At 38.9% G+C, this 25,403-nt stretch overlaps 1 protein-coding gene across 3 annotated transcripts; it reads right to left on the reverse strand.

Annotated features, from left to right (window-relative positions):
* Positions 1-750: 750 nt before the first annotated feature.
* On the reverse strand, positions 751-25,364 carry glt1d1 (glycosyltransferase 1 domain containing 1). Of its 3 annotated transcripts, none has more exons than XM_073466878.1 (12): positions 24,885-25,348; positions 24,182-24,333; positions 23,919-24,024; positions 21,681-21,732; positions 19,482-19,518; positions 18,818-18,874; positions 9,036-9,134; positions 8,254-8,303; positions 5,873-5,916; positions 5,272-5,392; positions 4,631-4,729; positions 751-1,313 (listed from the first exon to the last, which is right to left on the reverse strand). In XM_073466878.1, the coding sequence occupies exons 1-12, from the start codon at positions 24,950-24,952 to the stop codon at positions 1,167-1,169; spliced, it is 1,032 nt and encodes a 343-aa protein (XP_073322979.1). In that variant the 5' UTR covers positions 24,953-25,348; the 3' UTR covers positions 751-1,166. The 3 variants fall into 3 exon arrangements, with proteins under 3 accessions (XP_073322979.1, XP_073322981.1, XP_073322980.1); XM_073466879.1 differs by having other exon boundaries at positions 1,226-1,313; positions 5,272-5,387; positions 24,885-25,364; XM_073466880.1 differs by lacking the exons at positions 23,919-24,024; positions 24,182-24,333 and having other exon boundaries at positions 24,885-25,357.
* Between the last annotated feature and the right edge of the window lie 39 nt (positions 25,365-25,403).

Consider the following 25,403-nt stretch of genomic DNA (forward strand, 5'->3'; position numbering starts at 1 on the left):
GGCTTTAATTAAACATAATTCTAACTGAAGTGGGTGTTTCTATTATGTAATATCAAAGACCCTTTGTAAATTTAAGTTGATCTAATTTTCATTTGTTTTTTTCATTAAAATACAATGATCTCAAATATTGCCTTTCACTTGATTTTCTACACGTTTTTACTAGAGCCATATGCAGGTCAGATACTGATGTTTCTCTATATGTTGTGTAATGCTCAGTTTTACAGTTGCATAAAAAACGTGGCACAGTGCAAAACTTTTGACAGAACATTCATGTTTTTCTCACCAGCCATTGCCCCAAAAGAGTCTTTGCTGGAAACTTGCAACCGAACCGTTGCACTTTATTAGAAATGAATGTGGTGGCGTGCAGACTGCAAGCAAAAGACTATTTTTAGGAAAAGTACATTGGACTGTGCAATCAAGATTTAATGGCACTTCCAGAATATTCTGTATGACAAATAGACAAGTTTTCTTAATAGAGGGAATGATCATTTTACAACTCAAACATTTTCAGACATGGCAGTGTCTGAGGGACACAAGGGGAAATAAAAAGGACACCAGCTGCATGTGGTTGCACAAGCATGCAGGAACTTGTGATTGTGAAACAGTTCCAAACCCTGGCTGAGATTAGAATTGTTGTATTAAGATTGAAATGTTAACATTTGAAGTGTTGCAAACTGCCACTGCATCACCTTTTCTCCACTGGAAGGGCACTATATCATGTTTTATCTACCAAGGGGGCGTTCAAGAGGGCACATTTGCAGCTTTTATTTTTTACATGGGGACACACTCCATAGTGCAACAGTGTTTTCAGATTAAAAAAACATGCAGTATTGTAATCCCTTTTTATTAATCCAAATGAATATACAGAGAATAGATCTTTCTATATTTTTACTAAACCATAAATAACAGTACATCGTCAATTTTAAATTCATAAAATATAGTTTTTAAAAAGACAACCAACCACTTCTATATTAGATCTTTGGTTCAAAGTGTTCTGCAGCATATACAGGATAAAACAGGATTAATTGCACTTACACCTTTAAGGTGCAATTTCTTAACATACTGAGAATAAAGACATCTGAGATATTTTTTATCTATGTTAGGAAAATGTCGCCGAAGTTCCTGAGAAAGTATTAAGATTGGGGCTGAAAGCTGTCTCCTTACACTCAGAGCAGAGTGTCCACCAGCCGCTGGTAGGTTTCTCTCTCCTGTTTCAGGCCGTGATGCTCTTCCACGTAGAGTTTTCCATTCCTCACCACTCTCTCTCTCAGCTCATGATCTGACAACAGCCTCTGAGATTGATGCACAAATTCCTGGCGATGATAAAGGCAAAACATCTCATTTACTGCCAAATGCCACTTAAAGCTCACCATTGAAGTCGCCTGAAGATATATTTTTTTAAAGCATAAAAGATAATCCAAGGCAAGAGAACAGAACCCAGATAAAAGCCTGTGTGCTGATTAGGAAATACTTCAAAAATGTCGGCATTTTTGCCAAAGGAAGGATATATTTGCAGCTCCGGATCCAAATACGGCAATAGCTGCCACCTCTCACTGATTAAGAAAGAAAAAACAAAGTGACTGCTACCGCTGACTGCTACAACGATACTACCACAACAGCTGTCACGGGGACAGGGGGAGGAGAAGATGTGGATGAAAATCAAAGATATCGCTCAGCACTGAATGAGATGTGTTGTACCCACACACCATCCTGAATCCCAGTTGCGCATGTGTTGGCCCGGCAGACAGATGAAGTCTCCAACATAAATGAAGTAAAAGTGTCTTAAAGTGTTCCTGTAACATTGGAGCCAACATTTACTGCAGTAAAGAGCCAAAGGGTACACAGGGTACACCAAGTTTTAGCTGCTACTAGTCAGCAGGCCAATTCACTGTACTTCACTTCATTTAATAGATGTGATTACGTCTGGAGAGGCTCTTGGAAGGAAACAGCTCTTGTGCATGGCTATATGAGAGCTACAAATCCTTAGCAAAAGGATTAAAGCTCAACTTATGATCAGCATGCTTATAATAATTTCACTGCTGGTGCAAATTATAGAGGCAGGCAGAGAGTGCTGTTTTTTTTCTTTAAAGCTTTCAAGTACTTGTGTTTCTCTGGACACATTTCTTGATACCTATACTTCCCACGCAATTACATTGAAAGATTAAAGAACCAGAAACACTGTCAATCAAAAATAAGAGAGGATTTTCAAAGCATGCACAAGAGTGCGATCCACTTCAGGAAAAGTTAAAGGCCAATAGACTCACACTCGCTGCCTGGCTGAGGTTTTGGCTTATCCAGCCCAAGTTGCTGCAACCATCTGTGAAAGCATCCTCCTGGCAGATCAGCTGAGCGCACGTGACCCGTCCCCCCCATGGAGAGGACTTATCTCTATAACAACATTACGCTAGAGCATAGTGTCTTGACTGGATGGTGCTCAAGCCCTCTGTCATCTGGCCTTAACATATGCTATTCTCCACGTGCATTAAAAGCCATAGGCACTGTTTGAACTTTAAATTTGGGGCTTAAAATAAAAAGGAGTGTAACAGAAGCTTTGGATGAAAATTAATAACCAGGATACCGGTAAGTATCTCGACTGGGGATATGATGGAACCGAACTCCAAACTGCGAAACACGACAATAAACTAGATACAGATCGAGATATTAAAGCTGTCCAGAGATGAGCCTTTGAAAAAAAAAAGAGTATTGTCTGCCAAAAAATGATGCTGTCTCTAAGCAATCGTATCTTAATGTTCACATATCTGTAAATGAAGTCAATTACAGTCTGATTTCTGAGTATAGGCCTAAACAATATAACCTATAACTTTAATCCCCTAATTGTGTTTACCAGAGGTGGGACATAATGAAGTACAAATACTTTGTTACTGTATGTAAGTAGATTTTTCAGGTATCTGTACTTTACTTGCCTGTTGTTTTTTCTGACAACTTTTTACTTTGACTCCCTACATTTGAACACAAGTATCTGTACTATCTACCCCTTACATTACTTAATTATCTCATTGCACGCCACTTTCCCAACATTAAAAGACTTATTTCAACCTATCAGTGCACAACACGCACTGCTGACATAACGAGACTAAATGACATAAAGGACCCAACAAGACGGAAATAGACAGAAAGGGAGACTTGAATGGGGAGAAAGGGTGTGTTAGTGTCTCCTTTCTGCGGAGACCCTGCAGCCCTCTGCCTGGATTTTCTGATTTTCTCACTTGCTGTGCTTGCTGTCCACTTTACTAAGCCAAAATGTTGGTAATTGACATCCTGGGAATGAGACTCAGCAATCTGCTTTCTTTTTCTGGTGCATGTAGGAAAAGCTTGTTCAAACCCTCTGATTCTACCTTTAAGTTTAATAGTCTTTGAATTATATTAATATGACGTGAGGTTCAGTTAGCTTTGCACAGAAATGGCTAATAAATGTCCTTCAGCAGGATACTTTTTACTTTTATACTTTGAGTACATTTCAGAGTATCTGTACTTCTACTTGAGTAAAGAATGTACAGTATGTACTTTTGCCACCTCTGGTCTTCACTGATTATGCCGTAAACTGCAAACAAAGTCTTACGTTTGCTATTATTGAGGAAGTGATGCGTGGATCACAGATAGCCATAGGCACCGCAGATAATCTGCGGATTGGGCTAGTCGGGTAAAAAAAATTAAGAATGATTAATAGTGGATGGATTGCGGGTGTATGAAAAATATATCATTAACGAGGAAAATATGACTTTACCTGCAGCGGTTGCTCAACAGCAGCGTGTGTCTTCTGTTGCTGCGTATTTACGCACGAGGCACAGCAGCTTAACTTTATTGATTATTTAAATCTCCAACATGCCGACAGCACTGGTCAGGACTGAATGTTCATTAATGTTTTGTGTTCCCATACATGTGCAAGAGGTCACACATACTGCCCAGGTTCATACAGTGAAATTGTTTGGAGTAAAGCACTCCATCAGAGTTTTGTAAAAAATATTTATTTCAGACGCTAAAAGTTTGATTCTGTTTCCTTTGGAAAGTTTCCTCTGTCACAGTCACATAATTAGTTTACCTTTATTATTTTAGAGCAAGGCATTACAATACTGTAAAATATCAGTTCTGTGCATTTTTGGTCACAGCCACTAGGGGGTTCAGTGAACCCCCAGAGCCAATGCAAACTGCGCCTGTGATTGAGCCGTATTAAATATCCGACTGAAGAGTTCTCATGGCAGCTGCACTTTCTTGCATTCAGCTATGTGTTGCATCACTGTGGGGAAATGTGGTATCTTTGCTCTGTCCCTCAGGGCTGCATCTATTGATTCTAATCTAAGCACCTGAGGAAATATCAGCCTCTTTTTATATATTTGTACCTGCTCAGACTGGACTAATGATGAGAATTTCAAGTACAAAGTTTTACAAAAATTATAAAAAGTCTTCCTACTCAGACAAATCTGTGTCAGGAAGGGGACATCTTGAAAGAGTGCTTCAAAAGTACTTATCGAGTACTAAGTACTACTGTGGTCATTTGAGGCGACGGGGGTAGCTGCACGTGCTGTAAAACAAGTCCATCAACACTGTCAGTGTTAGAGCTTAACAGGGCTTAACACATGAGGTCACCTGGTCAGTGTTTGTCATTGTATACCTGAGGAGACGAGTACAGCAGGCCAGTGAGCTCATGCTGCACTATGGCTGCATTTCCTGGAATGTCCCTGGCCAACACGGGTACCCCGAGATCCATGGCCTGTCAGAGAAGAGAGATTAAACAGATTAAAAAGACTAAAGTTACTCACTCGTTCTATTTTTCTTAAGCACCTTGAAAATTGTACAGCTTGGCTCTTTTGCTCTTCGGTGCCTTAGTTCACTTACAGAATTAACAATCCATATCAGATAATACCTTCAGCAGGTTGCTGAGTGAAACATGCTAACACACTAATCAGACTTTAAGCCTACTGTGGATTGTCTTAAACGACAGTCTTTAAAAGAGATTAAGTGGATTTGCAGGTTTTGCTCACTCAGGAATGGGAAGATTGGAGTTAAGCAATTAATTTGGGTAATTGTCCCTGAAGTGGTCAGATAACAGTATAGCTGAGTGAGAAACAGTGAGATAAAGACTCCTGTAAATATTCACAGGGTTTGAACTTTTTAAGGGCTTTAGGTGGCAAATTCTCTATAAATCAAATACTTATTACCAAAATAATATTGTGCACCACAATGCATGAGCTATAAAAAGACACAGCTGAGTTAACAGCTGAATTGTTACCCATGAGCCCTGAAGATGTTTACCTCCAAGATGGCTGCTGACATGCCCTCTGAGATGGAGCTGTTGAGAACAGCGAAGCACCTTTTCATGGCTGCGTGAAGCTCCTGTTGGCTCCTCTCCTGGGCCAAGAAGACCCCTGCTGTTCTGCAGAAGCATAGGCAGAGCTCAGTTCTGCGTGACTCAGGGCTCACACAGGCGTGAATGATGCTAAAGGGCAGTGACAAGCTCAGGGCAGGAAACACGACCGCGCTATGTGTGACATGCACAGAGAGTCCAGGTAACGAGAGAGGGCATCTTCCTGCCGCAAAGATCTTTGTTGTGGTCAGGGCCCTTGGCGATAAACTGAAAGATCAGCTAAGACTTAAGAGTGGGAGGGCGGATACAAAAATAAAGAAGATCTTGGCCCTCCCCTCAGAATTTCATTCTGTTCACATTATATCAAGATACACGTGAATTACATTTGCTTAGGTAATTCTTTTACCACATGGGATGAATAGAAGGAAAAGCAGGCTTCAGATTTCTCTGAGGATAAAAATCTTGAGTAAAATATTGGCAGATCTGAAGCTTTGTTTATATGATATGAGATGTGCAACTGATGGAAAAAAAAGAAAAAAAGAGTCTTACCTTTGAACAACAGCTTCCACTTCAACAGTGAGCACAGGATCAATCTAAGTCAGACACATTACAAAGACAAGTGAAAGCCATTTTCTGACTGTTAAAAGCTCTGTTTTTGTCAAGGATGCCAGCAATGACTTAATCGGGAGGATAAAATAAACAATGACACAATTAATAATTTCTATCATGAGCAAATCATTCTATGAAAATCCTGTATTTTCAGAGATTGGGGTCAGGGTCGGGTGGGTGGGTGGCCAATCTGATTAATTGCAATGTGGGATTTGCGTGCATTAGCCTGCCCACAGTAAAAGTCAAAGCATAGCAATTTAGGTCAAAGATGTCGCCAAGCAAGCTGCTACTTTATTCTCTCTCATTTTACAGCTGAAAGAATTTCTAAATGCAATCTGCTGTAAAGCATGTATGCATTAAAATCAAAGAATATAGACTGAGAATAGTTTTGGAGCACAGTCTAATCTGGGATTTAGCAGACACTGTAAAACCAGCAGGGGATAGATCATGATAAAAGCTGTATTACAACAAACAAATGATTTAAGCACTGATTCTCTACTGTCCCATGGTGAATCCACAGGAAACCTTTGGTACATACGCGACCAGTAAGAAGGGGAAGGCAGATATTAATGCTTTCATTCTTTTATTTCATTTCTATTCTATCTGTCATATATTTCCTGTTTTGTGATAATGGCAACGCTGTTTTGTCTCTTTCTTAATCAGCAAATATCTGGTGCAAAAGCTTGCTAACATTCAAAATCTAACATTACATTTTAGGAATAAGTTTAAGATCTATTTTATCATTAATAATGCAGATTATGCTGCAAAACGTACAGCTATAGAGTGAAATGTGTCATCGCTGACAAACTGACCTGAATTTTCCTCTTAATGACAGATGCTGTGAAGCCACGGTGCTTATTACTTGAATGAAGTAGCTGTGGATTCACAGTTCATCATGACTCTCTGAGTAAAGTCTCATTTTATCTCCTGTTTGTAGATTTACAGTTGCTTCATTTAATCTATCAATTATATTTTTGTTTAACCAAAAATGGAATCCTAGAATTATTACAAGGATCTGGTGGTCAAACAAAAACATGTTTATTGGAATAAAAATAATAATATATGGCTTTCCATTTCTCAGATAAACAAACAAACAGGCTTCCACTGTGATTCAGGGGTGTCGAGATGAATCATACGTCTCCGCTTCCGCTGAACCATTTCATCAAACAACAACAAAGCCGAGCAGTGCAAGAAGCGACAGTAAGAGCGTGTATAAGCCCCTGGCCGTGTCTAATTGAGTTGTTTCAGAGCAAGACTAAAGCAGAACATACCTTTTGCCTGACACCACTGTTTGAAAGAAAGAACAGGCACTAAAATACTGTAAACTCATGTCACATCAAAGCAAGTTGTGAAGGGGGAGACAAGATGAAGACAAACAGAGAGACAAATAAATGAGACAAATTGGAGAAAAAGAACAGTTGTAAGAGAACTGAAGCTGCTGCTGTTGGCCGGAATATGACTTACATCTGCAGTATGTAGCAGCCAGAAAACCCATCAGTTAAAGAACTATTATATTGAATATATAAAATATCCCTCCTCTGATTTGATTGTCTTGCTGAATTACTTGATTTATGAATATGGTAAATCATGGCATGTTTAAAGAGCTCAGTTATTTTGTTTTTCCAATTATTAGACCTACATGAAGCCACAGAGCCTGTACACTGTATGTATAGTTCAAGGAACAGCACACCAAAAAATGAAAAATCAGTCATCATCTATTTTGGAGCTTCACAGCAAAACAGTGTAGCAGCATTCTCCTTCAACAACTGAAGTAGCTAGGACTGAAAACAGAAAAAACACAGAAAATGGCTACATACAGCTCATCCAGTGTAATCCACGTCTCTGAAAGCCCTGAGATCCCAAATTGATTTGAGAAGACTATTCAAACCCTTGATGCATGGTCAAGCTCGTGCACAAGCTACAAGCTGCTCTGGCTGTAATTTACACCAACACATCTCCAGTAATCTGTCTATCCATGTGTATAAAATGAGGCTGCTCTGCACAGGTCACTAATCAAAGGCAAGTGCTACTCTGGAGTGAGCAATGCATTAGTATATCAAGCAGTCAGCCAGACAGATACAGATAGAACCGGAATCACTGCTGCTGCTGCTGACCCTCGCCCTGTTTGCAGACAGACCATTTCCTCCCAGTGTTAATTCCAGCTAAACAGCTAAAGCCAGTATCTCTGCTACATCCAATTAGAGGCCACTTGAATTCCAAGGGATGGTTTCTCTACAATTCCAACAGTATGGAGAGTCTCTAAACAGCGGGAGACACATGGCAGCTATGAAAAGAAATTTGTGTAATGAGTGTGGCCTTACCTTTGGACCAATAATGACCAACACATTCTGTGGATCCTCACAATGCCACTCTGAAAGTGAACACAATCACAATAGTTGGGGAAAACTGAACAGCAGCAGATTCACAAAAGCAGGGAGACTTGTTACTTGCTTAGTGCACCGTATATTTCATTCAGCATGTGGAGAGTACAGTTTAATTCCAAGATATACCACATAAAAATCCACACATCTCCTATCTAGATCAAACATTAATATACAATTTGACGCCCTCTAGTGCTGTCTTATTACCATAACTGTGTGCTATAAGAGTCACATAAAATAAATATATATTTAAAAAAAGCAGCCACTGATGTGATGCCACTGAACGGTGGCATGTCTCACAGATAAATATATGGATACACATGAGAAATGTATATCATAAACAGTGCATATAAGATCATAAAAATAAAGGCAAGACTCAGAAAAAATGCCTTTGTAGGGCCAACATGAGATGTCAGAAGAATCTTGTTGCACTCTCACATAAATTTTCAATTAGCTGAAACTCAACCGCAGAGATCTAACTTCATTTCTAATTGATGATGACATTACCATTGCCTCTACCACAGGGTAAAACAGAAATACAATCAGAAAGGGTTTGTAATTTGGGGGTTTACCTGACACAAAGGTTGTACAGGCTGGAAAACATGCGAGCAAGAAACACCTCTTCTCTTCTAGCTGGCCAGATTGCAGCATTACTTAACTATTTTGATTGCATGATTACATATTAAAAATGGATAGTTTCTAAACACGTTTAGATGGTTTACCTGAAAAAACCTCCACCAGATAGAGGGGGTCCTTGACTCTTCTGAGGCCGCAGACCAACAGGAAGACACGCAGCTCATCCACATGCTCACTGCTTACACCTGGAGAGAAGCCAGACACACAGAAAGACAGCAGCACAATATCAAAACACTGCATAATGAATGTCCCAAGTACATCGGCAGATAATGAAAGCAATACATCACCCAAGGTCATGAGGAAAATAAGACAGGAGTGACTAATGTGCTCACACAATTCTCTGATCACAGTTGTAACACTCAGCAGGGAAAAAGTCTGTTAAAAACATTGGAAGGTTGCAGCCTAATCAGTGTGTAATACAGCATCACAACTACAGAGCCGGAGTGTTCGGGTGGCAATTTATTCAGTGACTGGCCTCAGATTAAAATGAGCTAACCTAACATCATGCTGACAACATCAAACATATCGAGAACCTTGCTTTAATTGTGGCTGTGCCACTAAGTTGGCTCATCCAACTTTCAGGACCAATCCAGACATTAGTCAGAAACTCACACTCACAAAAATATAATCAAAGATCTTTTATGAACACTGATGAGAGCGGTGCATTTCGCTCAGCGCTCCATCAGGCTTTAGTTTACGCTGAGTGAAAGTGATCCAGCGGTTGCCCACATCTTCAACCCTGAAGCAAATGCTGCGTTTTTTTCTCTTTTTTTATCATAGCTTGGAGTGTAAGTATGCTAAGCAGTGATGTAAAAAGGAACCCCAAAGTCATACTTGAATAAATGTAAAGAGATCGTGTCAAAATATTACTTTGGTGAAAGTGAAAAATCACCCGTTAGGAATAGTACTTGAGTAAAAGTCTTAGAATACCTGATACCAAATGTACTTAAAGTAACATTATGCAACTTTTTTTACCTTAAAAAAACAGCTTCAAAATCATGTTGATGGTACAGTGTCTTGTAACAGGGTGAATGGTGTCTCTGTCTCAGCCACTCCGCCCCCTATCACTTGTTACTGCACTATGTAACTTCAGTGAGAGGGTCGGATCACAGCGTTACATACATGTTTACTTCAAGGTTTCAAGACATAACATTGTGATGACATAATGAGTTTTGTTAGAAGTTAGCACCTACATCAGATCTGACAAATTGTTACAGACCTGGAATTTTTATTTACGACAGTGTTGTTACACTCAGAAACTGTGGGGGGCGCCAAATCACATAAAATACCAATTTCTACATAATGATGTTTTAAGTATCAAAAGTACAAGTAAAAGTAAATTATACATATATTTACATATATGTACAGTATACACTGTATGCTACAGGTGCCTAATGATGGCACTTGATACAAATTTGTGGGATCAGCAAATCATAATTTATCCATGAATGTCAAATTATGTGGCAACCCATCAAACAGGCCAGTCAAGCCATTTTATTTAAAACCACAAATGTCAACCTCATGGTGGCGCTACAGGAAAAGTTAAGGATACTTCATCTGGGAACCATGATTGCCCGATCAAATTTTTTACCAATCATTCCAGAATATGTTGAAATATTTCACTGAATAAGTTAAAATGTTGACCTGCTGGTGGCACTATAAAAACAGTTTGGGGATCACTGATGTCAGTAGGTTTGATCCTCTGGGGACCAGAACTTTAAAAATTGTATACATTTTCAAGCCATTATGCTCAGTTTTTTTTTTTTTTTTTTTTTTACATCGTCTGAGAAAGCAGTCTTGGTTTTAAATTAAAAGTGACACTTTAAGGTCAAGGTCTGCTGGCTAATTAGAAAAATGTTAATCTTCACCAAAACAAGCAGGTGTAAAGGGATATTTTGACATAAGAGGGTTGCCCAAATATCAGAAAATACATTTTTAATTCTTGATCTTAATGTTTGACAATGACCCAAAAGGATAGGCTAAATCATAAATAGAGTTTAGATGGTTCTGCAGGCAATGGTTTTATTGAAAAACACAGTGATTTTAATTGAAGTATAAAATAAGCCCATCACAAAAAGTATTTTGAAAAATGCCAAACTGAATAGGAATAGGAAGGGCACTCAGAGACAGCAGCACTCTGTCAAGGTCAATAGTCCATCTTTTAAGATATGCGAATATGCAAGCACAGCCACAAATGACTGGATAATAGGGATAGGTATTTTAAGTAATTTTAATGTTTGAGTACTCACATTAAATTATTATTGACTAGTCACAAAAACATAAATAAATAAATAAAATAAAGTAAGAATATGATCTGCTTGAGCACCTGAGCCGAGCCAAGCCAAAATGTGGGTCGGGGTCAGGGTTAGCAACACGTCTTAAACAGAAGCAAAAGCTATGTTGTCTACACTTCACAGACCAGCCCTCAAATTTCAGCATGCTTTTTCCATACATATTCTCCACCTTTCTTAGTATTTGTTTTTCGCTGCGATGGTAGCTTGTGCTTATAAAACACCATAAGCTAGCGGAAGCCTTTTTCTTCCAAAAAGCTTAACATCAACATATCTCCTGTCACCGTTGGCTGGCTAATCTGCTAGCAAATGAGGTGATGACAGATAACAGGCTGTTATCTACCTCCTCTGTTTCCTTCTTGTGCCTCATGCACAAATGTTTAATCATCAAACTAGTATTTCTATGATATCCAAACATTACATAGTTTGCACTTCACATTCATGTAATTAATTTTGACAAGAAACTTCTAAACATCCATCTCACACCCAGAGGAGGCAAAAGTACATACATTCTTTATTCAAATAGAAGTACAGATACTTGCGTTAAAAAAAAAAAGCTCTGGTAAAAGCAGAGGCACTGATTCAACTTCTTTACTCAAGTCAAAGTAATAAAGTACAGGCTCTGAAATGTACTCTTAATTATAAAAGTATAAATTATCCCTCTGAAGGACATTTCTACCGACAATTTCTGTGCAAAGCTAACTGAACCTCATGTCATATTAATATAATTCAAAGACTATTAAACTTAAAGGTAGAATTAGTAAGATTTGTCCGAGCTGTTTGTAAACGCACCACAAAGACAGTTGATTGTCGAGTCTCATATCCAGGATGTCAAATACTGACATTTTGGGTTGGTAAAGCACAGCACAAAGGGATAAAATACGAAAATCCAGGCAGAGGGCTGCAGGGTCTCTGCAGATACGAGACACTAACACACCTCTCTTCCCTATTCCAGTCTCCCTCCCTCTCTGTTTCTGTCTTTTTATGTCTTTTACATAGTTTTGTCTCGCTATGTCTGCCGTCTGTGGTATGAACTGATGAACTGAAATCAGTCTGGTGATGTTGGGAAGGTGGCGTGTAATGCAAAATAAAAATAATCGACTGCCCTCAAATGCAGTAAAACTAAAGTAACAAGCCTGTTTTGAAAATGTAAGGGGTAGAAAGTACAGATATTTGTGTTCAAATGTAGAGCCAAAGTGAAAGGTTGCTAGAAAAATAACACTCAAGTAAAGTACAGATACCTGAAATATCTACATTAGTACAGTAACAAAGTATTTGTACTTCCCACCTCTGTGTCGGCTACCCCAAAGGATTGCACTATCTAGCAATGTCAAGGAAATAAAAAAAAAAAATAATTCTGTATCTGCCCTGTGATTCAGATCAGAATATAATGGGTTCTTCCATGGTCCATGCTACACACTTCCATAAGTTTCATGAGAACCGGGCCAGTAGTTTTTCCCTAATCCTGCAGACAGACAGACGAAACAACAACAAAAAAATCCAACAACAAATAAACCAAAATGAAAACCTCAACCTCCTTGGCAGAGGTAATAATATTGCAGACACACACGAGCACATGCTTAAAGCACAGTGACAGTCGAGTGAAATCCCCTGCTGCCAGATAAGACCAGATCAGGAGGCTGAGGCAGCTCTTTTAATGCTATTAAAGAGCATCTTAAAATGACGGCGTGGAGTCCGGGCACTGACCCTGATCCTAAGGAGCCAACTGTCAAAAAAGCTCTTCATCTGGGGGATGTATCGAACTTCCTTGCATTGATCCGCAGGATGAGAAAGCGAAAGGAAGCAAACTTGTCACAACCTCACTACACGATCCAGGAAAATAATGGAGGATAGCAGGAGCACAGAGCACAGACCTGTCAAAATGAAGAAGAAATTCACGGAAGAAAAAACCCAATTCATCTTTCCTCGGGGGAGAAAAACAAATTGTACAAATCATTTGTTGTGCCAGCAGCAATCTTTTCTCCCTCTCTCTCTGTAGTTCTGTGAGTTCTATGCAAAACACATTTTTGTTCGCTTGCCTTTGATTTCAGGAGGGCATTCTGAACGATCCTCCAATGCTTTAATCAGAATGTGTGCGAGTGTGTGCGTGTATATATGTGTGTGCATTGATATGGGAGCACACATCTATCTGAACAGCTGCAATTAATGTGTTGAGTGATGCAAGGTGACAGAGGGGACAGATAGAGTGGACAAAATCATGACAGCATCGTGGAAAAAATAATGTAACTTAGACAATCACTGATACTAACACAGCTAGACAGGTGACATATATTAGGTCAATTACCATTAAGTCTCAATATTAAAAAAGGTTTGATAATCAACTTGCCTACTGCATATGTGAGGTTTTAAAGCAGCCCTTATGTTCAACAAACAAAATTGGTAGTGCACAAATTGCAGGTGCTTGTCTTAACTTCTGTAATTTCTGCCAGTGGGGGTCTCACAAACAGAACAAAACAAAGAAAAACTAAGAAAAACAAAGCCGCTGCTCAGCTGCTCAAAGCCAGCCAGCTCTTGAGAAGAGAGTTTTGTGCAGAGCTAGATATTTTGGAGGAATAAACACCCGGAGTCACATCAGGTTCTGCTCTGATCCGTTTACAAATGGGAGGAGAGCTCAGAGATTACTTTAACTTTTGGGATTAAAAAGTGGATTTTTCTTTAAACAGGTATCAAACTGCAGCAGTGATCTGCGGAGGTGACCTCCATTGTCGGGTTTTTATGTTCTGCAATGTCAACTGTCGACTGGAGCTGGAGGGGAAATGTACTTAACTTCATGAGCGTAACATTACAAAAAGGAGATGGGAGAAAGAGTGAGTGAGTGCTGAGTTCAATGAGCGGTCGCCCCGAATTCAAACACACATACATTAGCAGCTGCTTGCAAGCATACAGCTCAAGGGCAATATATGGCTTGAGATCGCTCAGCAGCTGGGATTCACTGAAGATGCTAATGTAGCTGATATTCACTTAATTATTTTACATGTTGGTCACAGAAAGGGGCTTTTGGCTTTTGGGGTCCAGGGGGAACTTATTGGGCCTCATTCACAAAAAGTGAATGACTATATCTGATAGTGTAGTGTATGTCTTAATGATTCTGCAAACAGGGGGGATGGGAATGAAAATGGAATATGGCAGCACTGACAATTCGCACTGGAACTGGTGTGCATAGTTGTCATTTGAGAAATTGGATGCAGATTTTCCCTATTGCCACACCACATTTTCCGACTGCACTGGTGGGAAACGGCTTTTAACACAAGTACACGAGTAACAGGAATAAACACAAATGATCCCATGGTCAAACTAATTTTGTTGCTGATGAACACACCATTAAACAACCACCACTACTGATGAAAGTCTATTTGATGTGAATCAGACACAATTGTCTATCGACAAGGTAATGTTTTAGTATTATTCACGCTATGTTTAGGTCGTACGCCAACTTCCTTTCTCACTCTCTGACCTTTTCCTGGATGTTATAGCAACATAAGACCAAATCAAACGCATCATTACGTTGACTAACCTTTTTCTGGGTTTGAACATTGCTGGAAACATTTGGAATAATGCAAGTACACAACTCAACAAAATATATAACAATGGTCTCTGTGTTTTTACACATTTCAATGCAGAAATCTTACAAAATGTATCTGCCTGTGACCTAACACTTGGGGGTGGGCCAAGTATAAATGTGCAAATATGCATTTAAAATTACTAAGGCTGGAAAAACACACTGCATTGTTTTTGTGCATGAGTAGAAGCTACACAAATGACAAAAATTCTTGGTTTCAATACAGAAACAGCAGTCTGAAAACTCATACATAATGACAGAGGAAGACGAGGTCGTATTCAACTATGGCTTACCCCCCATGGCACAAACACTGCTCCCTGATCATGTTCCTACACTGTAAGATGAGTCCAGGCATTGCACTTGACATCTCACCTTGCCTCATCTCACCTCTTCCATTTTTAAAATCATGCTCTCATACACAGACTTCACTGAAAGATTCCTGTGTAAATTATTCAATAATCACGATATTCTTTGAGGAGCGAGTAACTGGACAAGGTAACAACAGCCCCTGTGCCCGTTTCTCATCATCCTTCAGTGACTCAAAGCATCTCTGTTTACTCTATACTGCTGTTCTTCACGTATCCAGCTAACACCACCGCACAAGGGCACACAGCAGGGCCCAAAACAACATATACCGAGGGGCTTTCATAGACTGACAGCTTCTGGATCCCTGTGCCTCCGAAGGGTTCATGACACCCAAAGGATAACAGAGACGCACGCAAGGTAGGAGGGTTGCTCTGCCTCTTTAATGTTCACAGGTGGGGGTCTTTTTAAAGTGTGCCCCTGCAATGTTGGGCCACACAAAATACATTTATTCCCAAAACTCAAACCTCCGTACACCTTCATTAACCTAGCCTACATACAATATACTAGTAATGATTTATTTATGTCACACCAGAATGCCAGTTCCTGCAGGGGTCACTTCAGTCATGTTGTGTTTTTCCTCAAACACAACAGAGCAGTCTGAAGTTGCTGGTCGAGCTTCAAAAGGAGGCTGTGTAACATCTGATCTTTTCGACAGCAGAAAGCCAAGAGCACCCAATAAAAAAAAAAAAAAAAAACAGCTTTATGACAGCTGAAAAGGTAACTCCACCAGTTTTACATATTAAAGGTCCTATTTGTAAAAAAAACAACAGATTTTTGAGACTCACTCTCAATTTGCTTTGGGATTGTAGGACGACCCAGCCGCCATCCCAAAGCGTCAGTTTCTGAGCCACATATGCAGTAGTACCCCCCGAGACTTTAAAAACACACAGTATGTGTAAAATTGGCGGAGTTAACCTTTAAGCACAGTTAGAACTGGGTATTGCCACTGATTTAAATTGATTCTATTTAGATTCATAAGGTCCTGACTCGATTCGATTTCCGTTTCCATTTGACTTGATTCGATATCAATTCAGTTATGGATATTTCAGTTATAATACCAGTTTTGCTCTGATATGAAAGAGATCCTGAGAGAACTATTGCTGTTAATTGTACATGGAACCCTCTAACCATTATTAAAAATATGAATTTTTACATTAAGCATTGAATTTAGGAATGGACTGGTTATAGGGGCAATTTTCTGCCTTTTTCTGATTGCCGATAAAATAAACTAATATAAAAATGTGCTGCTTTGGCTCTGATACAATATCCTCTCACAAAACATCCCACTCACAACACTATCTGATTGGTAACACATCACAATTAATAGCCTATAAACAATAAAATAAATTTAATCTGCAAAGTTGCTCGCAACAAAATGTACCAAATACTGTACTACTGTAATACGCAAGTAAAGAACCCCACAATTTTACTTAAGAACAGTACTTGAGTAAATCTTCATTACATCACTTGTTGTTCATTTTTTACGGCAAATGAATAATGGTTCCAAATATAGGTTGACCGTCTCCTTGATTTCTAATAATCGGTATTGGCCCTGAAAAAGCCATATCGGTAGACACTAATTAAATTGAATGGTTTTGGAGATTTGTGGTTTAAGTCTGCCTATGGAGAAATGAATGGGATATTGTTATGATTGCCATTTAATTATTTAAAATGCTGCAGTGAAAGAACAATAAAGCAATGACAGATGTAGACCTATGTATTTCAACAAAAGACAATGAGAAAAAAAGACACTTGCCCGTTTTCAACAAATCTTTTTAGCCATTTAGATTTCAGAGTTTATGAGGTGCATTTAAGTGAGTCTGAATGCCCCGTGAAGACCTTGTCCCTGTGTTGTGTGTGTGAAACTCTGAAACAGACGGATAGCAGAGGTCACGATAGACTTTAAGCATGGTTTTTAATCACATGCCCATTTTGGTACAAACATTTTAATTTCAGTGAGGCGGATTGCCGTTGAAGATTTACTTGTCAGAAGGAAAATCTACACAAGTGGCACTTGGAGGGTGTTAATTTTGGACCCTGACATGCATCCATAATGAAAGATCACCTCTATATTTTATGAATTGATATTGGATCATTCAAATCAAGATTGATTTGAACTGAAAAATCAATTTATTAACCCAGCCCTAAGCACAGACAGCAATATTAGTTATCACTTTATTTATATGTACTCTGCCTTGTGGGTTGCATTCACTCATCCTTATTTCATAAAAACACAAGTAAAAATCAAGAGCATGTGTGCACTTTCAAAATATATATATCTTTTTCTTACTGATATTAAATGCATTTGTTCCACATCTAGAAAAATAACTCAGACAAATTAACACCATCAGACAGCAAACACACAGAGCACACACTGGAGCACTGTTTACATCTCTTACAACAGCCATGAGTCAGATTACAGTGCTTTCATCACATCTGAGGAAAATCACAACAGTAGTGACTCCTATTTCAAGTATAACAAATGTGGAAGTGACTATGGGCAATTAGTATTACTTGCACTGGTTGTGAAGCGTGGTGACAAATGGCCCCAGGCTGGAGAGCTATTAATCAGCTGCTGCTCTCTGCTCTCTACGGTGCTCTCTATGAGCACTAATGTACCTGGGATGGACATCATCTTGCAATGTCCAATTTAAAATCCAGGCTCTTTGTGGAGGGGATGCCCAGCGTAACAGTGCATATTTAGTGGGCTATTCAAATGGGAGGTGGAAGACTATAGGTGAGAAGGCAAAAGAATGGATGAATGGAAATCTGCTACAAACTCCCTGACCACAGCAATGATAGATCTAAAACAGCACTGAGTAGATGTATGCTTTCTGATTGGTGCTTTTGGGGTTGGGTTGTATATAAACCTATTCCCTATACAGCTACCAGGTGTGGCTCCACTGCAATGCATTCACAGTCTGTGACTAATATTGGACAGAAGGATGAGGTCGTAAACGTACAATACTGCAAACAGTCACAAACACATGGCACATGTATAGCTGCTGGAAGTGGCATGTAACCTGATACATTTCCTCCAGTGATGTCGCTCAGAGACTAAGTTGCATTGTGGGTGATGTAAGCACCAGGTTCTGAAAAGCAGTCCACTGGTCTAGCACTGCACTCCTTTAACACTGTTAGCCTCATTACGGACAATTTAAAAACAATGATCAAATTGATACATCAGAACCAGAGATATCACCTGTTTTATTCCACACATTCTTCTTCCTTTTCAAAGCCTGCCGCCTACATCACACAATGCAGCTTAGCCACTAAGTGACATCACTGGAGGAAATTTATCACATTATATGCAGCTTCCTCTGGAGCCACAAAAGTCTATTATTTTTCACATGTACAGTAGAGTACTACTGTAAAGACCAAAGACCTGTAAACACATTTAAATTGGTAAAATTGGTGGAGCTACCCTTTCTTTTTTTTAACAGAAACGTTGTCTCTGTCTCCTGCCCAGGGACTGCATATGTAAATTAGTTTATAGCTAACTCTGGTAAAGTTAAGAAACTGTGCACTGCCCCTGACAAATAAACAAATAAATAAATAAGCTTTCTGTGGATTATAAAGGCCCACATTATACAACAGCTAGAATCAAAACAAACTGAAGCAGTAACAGCACCTGAGCTCCTCAAGAATTCAGTCCAGCAGAATTTCTCTGTCACTTCTGTGTGGATACCTTTAAAATAAACACAGACAAATTAAAGGCATAGTGTTCTTGGTGAAGCTCGAGTACAGTCTTGTCTGAACTTTGTTGATCACGTGACACACTCAAAATGATCCGATTTGTGATTGTTAATCACTTCCTTTATTCTTAATTAAATTTATTTAGAATATACACATAGATTAGTGTATATAGTTGTTATAGTGTATATTAGTATAAAAAATCAATATGAATCTGTACGTGAAATAGATTTAATGTATTCTACAAACATCATTTTGTGTGGTCCATGTTAAAAGCACTCGAGTGTGATCACTATCTGGTGACAAGCATAAAAAATAAGCTTTCAGTGGCCTGGGCTCAGCCATGCAGCTAACCAAGGCCTCTCCTCTAATCTATGAAGGGACACTATTTGCCAAACAAGGCTACTGGTGGGAAACAACATGGAAGAGTGATTTGGGCTGTCCTACATGGCACTGTGGCCAATGGCAAGAGCAAATACAACTCTGTACTGCAGACAGCATGATAATGGAGGAAAAAATGTCAAAGCTGATTAATGCAGCACTTCAATAGCGAGGCAGGGATGCACAGCATCAGACGAGGATATTCATCCTGCAGAGCTTACCTTGGGGCTGCACATAGATTTTACTGCTCTGGGACAGCTTTAGAGGAAAAAAAAAACATTGGTCTCTGGTTAAAACAAATACCAACAAATGAACACAGAAGTGTTTAAAATTAGTCAGTAATGATTTGAGTGTTGGTTTTCAGAAGTCACATTTGATTAATACTAACTGTGCTTCTTTACCAGCTACATTTCGTATTGCTGTCACCTTGTGAGTCTGTGTTTGTGTGTGTCATCATGGTAAAATGTGGTCCTGGAGAAATGCATTTTAGCAGCAACTGCTACAGAAGGATTTTGCCAGGTGTTTATATATCTGTCTGTGGAAAGATCTTTGTGCAAGATACAGTCACAAAGCTATACAGGTGTGTAGTTGACATCAAAATGAAGGCAGAGTTCAAAGATGGGTGTGGCCCAACCCATGAGCACTGAGAAGTCACGTAATAATGTAGTAATGACTACTGAGTACACATGTAATCATGTAGTGGTGATTACTGAGTACACATGTAATAATTTAAGGATGACTACTGTGTGCACATGTAATAATGTAGTAATGACTACTGACTACTCATAATAATATAGTGATGATTACTGAGTACACATGCAATAATATAGTGATGATTACTGAATACACATGCAATAATGTAGTGATGATTACTGAGTACACATATAATAATATAGTGATGATTACTGAGTACGCATGTAATAATGTAGTGATGATTACTGAGTATGCATGCAATAATTTAAGGATGACTACTGTGTGCACATGTAATAATGTAGTAATGACTACTGACTACTCATAATAATGTAGTGATGATTACTGAGTACGCATATAATAATATAGTGATGATTACTGAGTACGCATGCAATAACGTAGTGATGATTACTGAGTACGCATGCAATAATGTAGTGATGATTACTGAGTACGCATGCAATAACGTAGTGATGATTACTGAGTACGCATGCAATAACGTAGTGATGATTACTGAGTACGCATGCAATAACGTAGTGATGATTACTGAGTACACATGCAATAATGTAGTGATGATTACTGAGTACACATATAATAATATAGTGATGATTACTGAGTACGCATGCAATAACGTAGTGATGATTACTGAGTACGCATGCAATAATGTAGTGATGATTACTGAGTACACATGCAATAATGTAGTGATGATTATTGAGTACACATGCAATAATGTAGTGATGATTATTGAGTACACATGCAATAATGTAGTGATGATTACTGAGTACACGTGCAATAATGTAGTGATGATTACTGAGTACACGTGCAATAATGTAGTGATGATTACTGAGTACACATATAATAATGTAGTGATGACTACTAAGTAAGTACTAACTAGTCATGGGCCAGAACGTCAACATGTTGCCAGGCCTTGCAGCTGATGTGATCCCATCACAAGATGGTCTCTAGTTCTCATTATGTCAGACAATAGAAAGTCAATTAACACTATTTAGTCTCCAAACATATTTAATCAAAATCCAAACTTTAAAAAAGAGTCATGAAAGCAGTTGCTCAGATAATGGGGTACTACAAAATAAATCAGAGGGGATGAAAAGGAAATTGACTGGATGTTATCACACTAGATCCATCCTCTAAGTGTGTTTTCTGTCACAATAAAAAGCGTGGTGATGCCTCTCAGTGCCTGCCCTGTCTGCCTGCTGTCAGCACTAAATGGCAGAGATAAAGCATGCCACTCGCCTCAATCTGCAGCCTACGGCGGGAAACTAATCTGAAAATAAAACACGGTAATATTGTTTTAATGCCAAACTATTACGAGACAGGGCAGGATATTGTGTTTGTATAGTAAAAGCCCTTCTGCTCCATTTATTCAAGCTGTCAGGCTCCTGCTGTCTGCTGATGTGCCATAAGCGAGACAAAAAAACTTTTGCTCTCTCTACTTAATTTTTATTAGTAGCTTTGAGCATGGGTCAATATTTTGTTTATGTTAAAATATTACTTCTTATGACAGTTGCTAACCTTTCATGGGGGACTGGGGGTGCAGCACAGCAGCCAGTTATGAACACACTGATGAACCATCAATCAGGCTAATACCCATTAGATACAGACTTGCACATGCAAGGATAAAGTAATCAGGGCTCATCAGATATAAACCACTACAGTTTGTCTTTTAAAATGCATATATCGCTATATAATAATGTACAGAAATATAACCTTACCAAGCATAACTCTGCCTCCTCCTTCAGCTTGTCAGTAAATGCAACCGCGAATCTGAAAAAACAAAAAAAACAAAAAAATAATAATTAATTGTCACCCCTGTGAAAGCTGTTTCAATAAGAAAATGTGTCACTGCTAACAGCAAGTTTTGGCCTTTAACAAGCAACAACAATTTTGACAACACTAGAAAAAAAACAGAGTTAACCACAGTAAAACACAGCTACAAAACAAGTCTCCAGGCTGAGAGAGACGTGTGAGAGCAGAAACAACGCTTGGGTTTGAAGGCAAAGTATTTAAGGGTGAATATTCCAAGAATACAAAGAGAAAAACAAAGGGAATTTGGAACAATAACAGTGGGGGGATATTAATATGTGCGTGTGTGAGTGCATTATTAAATAGGCCAACAGGCTCAGAGTGGTTACTGAATTTTATGATCAAGGTTTGAGTGTGAAGGCACTAACAGTGGGAGGTGCGTGGATTCAGATGTTTGAAGTCAGGAGATCTCATGGATCTCCCCTCTTCTCCCAGAAGGCAATTATCCCCTTAGATTTATGAGAAGGATGTCTGACCATCTATATTCAATATAATGATAACAGAGACATCGGGGTTTGACACCAGGACACAGGACAACATATTGATAAGCCTGTGTGCACAATGTTGAACTAGGAAAGGAAGAAAGAAACACTCAACCTGTACAGCTGGGGTTGGCTGGCATGCATTCAGCCTCATTCTTTCATGCCAGTCCTCCAGGCACATACATAGATAAAACTCTAGTCATCATGATCCAAATGCTTTGCAACAATTTCAAAATTTTGAATTGTGATGTAATTTTTCTATCTACAACAATACTAAAAGGACGAATGCGATTTACACAGGCCAAAACAGCATTTATTTATAGCAATATCCCATTTGTTCACGGTCGTCAAAAATGTTACAGCAGGTTTGATTTGAGCTTGCAAAGCTACAAGAGATATGTTAGTATGTCCAGAACTGAAAATCACAGTGCAAATCAGAGGTTGTCTTATCTACTTTCATTTGTTTATTTTCAAAAATTTGAATTGACAGGTGTAAATGGTCACAGTTACTTCCTGTTTGCACTTCAGGGTATTAACGTCTGCCTCAAACCTCAATAAAAGGAAGTGAGTAAAACATGCCGTGATCATGCTCACAGACTTATTCAAACGGACCCAACAGATCTCTCTCATGGCAGATATGTAACCTTGTGAGGTCAAAAGCTCCAGCAACACTTGTAGTATATCGAAAAATTGTATTACTAGACTGACGTGTTTCAGCTTGGGCCTTCACCAGGGTCATCATGAAAGAATTTAAAAACAACATTTAAATAAGGTAGGTGTGACAATGCAAAAAAAAAAAAAAAAAGCAAAGAAGTAAAATAAAACACAGAAAAGACAACAATCATGTTGGTTGGTTATGTGGTCATTTGGCTTCAGGACAATCATTGTCAAAGACTGACAGAGAGGTGAGGGGAGTGTCCAGTAAAGGACATGGATGATGCTATATTTGGTCCGTTAACTGGAGAAGATGAACTAAGAGGTGGTACTAAAGTTTGTACGAACTTAATTGCAAACTTTAGTACCACCTCTTAGTTGCTCTTCTCCAGTTTATGGACCAAATACGATATATCTTATGAAGGCCAAGAGGCGAAACATGTCTCATAATAAAGTTGCTCTATATACTACAATTGTTCCTGGAGCTTTTGACCTCTTTAGACCTTTTCCCTTCTCCATGCACCTTGGAAGTAGGTGAAGTTGATCCAAAAACCTCTACTCTGGTAAATATATAGATTAAAATATTTTATAAAACTCCATCATTCAATAATTTCTGGAATATGGCTTATTTTTCTGTACTTTTCACTGGCTGTATTATTACATTCAATGTTTTTTATTCAATAGACAGATATTTGATCTGTGTTGACTTCTATGTTTTGTATCTTTTCTATCTTTGAACCATTACAAGCTGCAGTCTGTAATGATTTGGCTGGTTACTAGACTATTTCATCTTGTTTCCTGTGTCTGGACAAAATATTAACTTTATAGGTCATATGTTCAAAACACATAAATAATGGCAGCGGTAAAGAGCATTTTCCCTCACAAAAAAAATTGCTTAGAAAAGGTGTACAGTCTGTGTGATGTGTTGAATCAAGGAGTAAACATTATGTACTCAGTTTGGAGCTTTTTGGAAAACAGTGGGTTAATGGGTTAGTTTTTCAGCAACATCACCTGGCTTTCAGCAGCACCTGCTCCATAACCACACGCTTCTGCTCAACTTTCACATCTTCATTTATGTCTGTTCCGCCAAAGATAACGCCAAAGGGTACTTGGATGTCTGGTGTAAAGGTTAGGCATAAAACAGAATAGTGTTGACATTTGCCCCTGTGAGACAGATCGAAGTGTACTTCTATGTTAACTATTATTCTGATAAACACAACGGAATGAAGGTATGGAGAAAAGTAGATAGATCATGTAACAGCGAGGATGTTTACCTAAGAGAAGTCTGCCTGCTCTGAACAGATGAATAGCCAGCACACCCTCAAACGGAGGATTTCGAGATACAAGACCTGCCACCTCAGCAGGAGACTGAAACTCTGCTGCATCTCTGAGCTCACATGTGTGTCCTGCTGATTCAATGTGGGACCTAAAATTAAATAAATATACAACTATGGATGGCTGGAGGGAAGACAGGATGGTAACAGCAAAATGAATGGAACTTTGTCTCAAAATTATTTGGTTTTATTCATCAACAGTCATCAAGTGTTTTGCTGGTTTCTGAGCTTCACCTCCCTCAATCATGTTACAGCTGATTTAAAGTCACCGTACAGTAGACAGTTTACAGGAACTTTATTTTCATGAAGCCATGTTTAATAGTTAACTACACTACACTAATAACTACAGTACATTCACTCAAGTGCTATACTAATAATCCAGAACAGATCTACTTCAGATAAATGGTAAAACACTGACTGGGAACCTTCTAGTGCACAATGGGTACTGTTACTGTCATACCGTAAGTACATTTTTTTTTACTTAAGTTTATTTTTAAAGCAGGACTTTTACTCGTAGTAGAGTTGCCTACTTTCACAATGTGGTTAAGTTATTAGCATTTGAACTACTTCCTACTTCCAGTACTAATAAATTCCGTTAGCAACAGCTGTTGTAGCTAGCTACACTAAGCGACAGTTCAGTTACCTTATCCTCTCAGCTGTGGTGTGGTTCCCAGTTTGGGGGCTGAGACAGGCAAGAAAGAGTAATTTCATTTCTCTTCTAAAGGCTCTGACGAGCTTACTAGTTAGAATGTAAACATTAAAACAACAACAGCAGAGGGAATAATGCAGCAGGCAGTGGCTCTGTGTGCTGTTTGAGTAGGCTCGCTATCCTCAACACCTATCACATTTCCTGAAACTCATGATTACACCCAGCGATAGATGTGAGCACCATAAGGCTAGCTCATTAGCTGGCAACGCACCCACGCTTGACATGTTTACAAGTCCGTCTCCTATTTGATCCCCCGGAAACACATGACGGTAGCACATACTGTACAGGCACTGTTGACCTGTTTCAGTATTTAGTTTAATTTTTGGACGGAGACAACACAACAAAAAAGCCCAAGCCAGAGCACGACACGTGTGTCAACGCTAGAATCAGCGGTTACAAAAAAAGAAAAAACAACCACACGACCACTTCCTTTTTCGACGGAACAAGGTTTGC

The sequence above is a fragment of the Pagrus major genome, chromosome 5, assembly GCF_040436345.1.
Source record: "Pagrus major chromosome 5, Pma_NU_1.0".
Lineage (NCBI taxonomy): Eukaryota > Metazoa > Chordata > Actinopteri > Spariformes > Sparidae > Pagrus > Pagrus major.

What these genes read in the sequence shown, in the direction of transcription:
- glt1d1 (XM_073466878.1), bottom strand. Translation starts at nt 24,952, where the DNA reads ATGAAATTACTCTTTCTTGCCTGTCTCAGCCCCCAAACTGGGAACCAC. An exon ending in CAGGTGCTGCTGAAAGCCAG is followed by an intron (nt 21,733 to 23,918) that starts GTGATGTTGCTG and finishes TTGTTTTTTCAG; the next exon opens with ATTCGCGGTTGCATTTACTG. An exon ending in TGGTCATTATTGGTCCAAAG is followed by an intron (nt 5,917 to 8,253) that starts GTAAGGCCACAC and finishes TGTCTGACTTAG; the next exon opens with ATTGATCCTGTGCTCACTGT.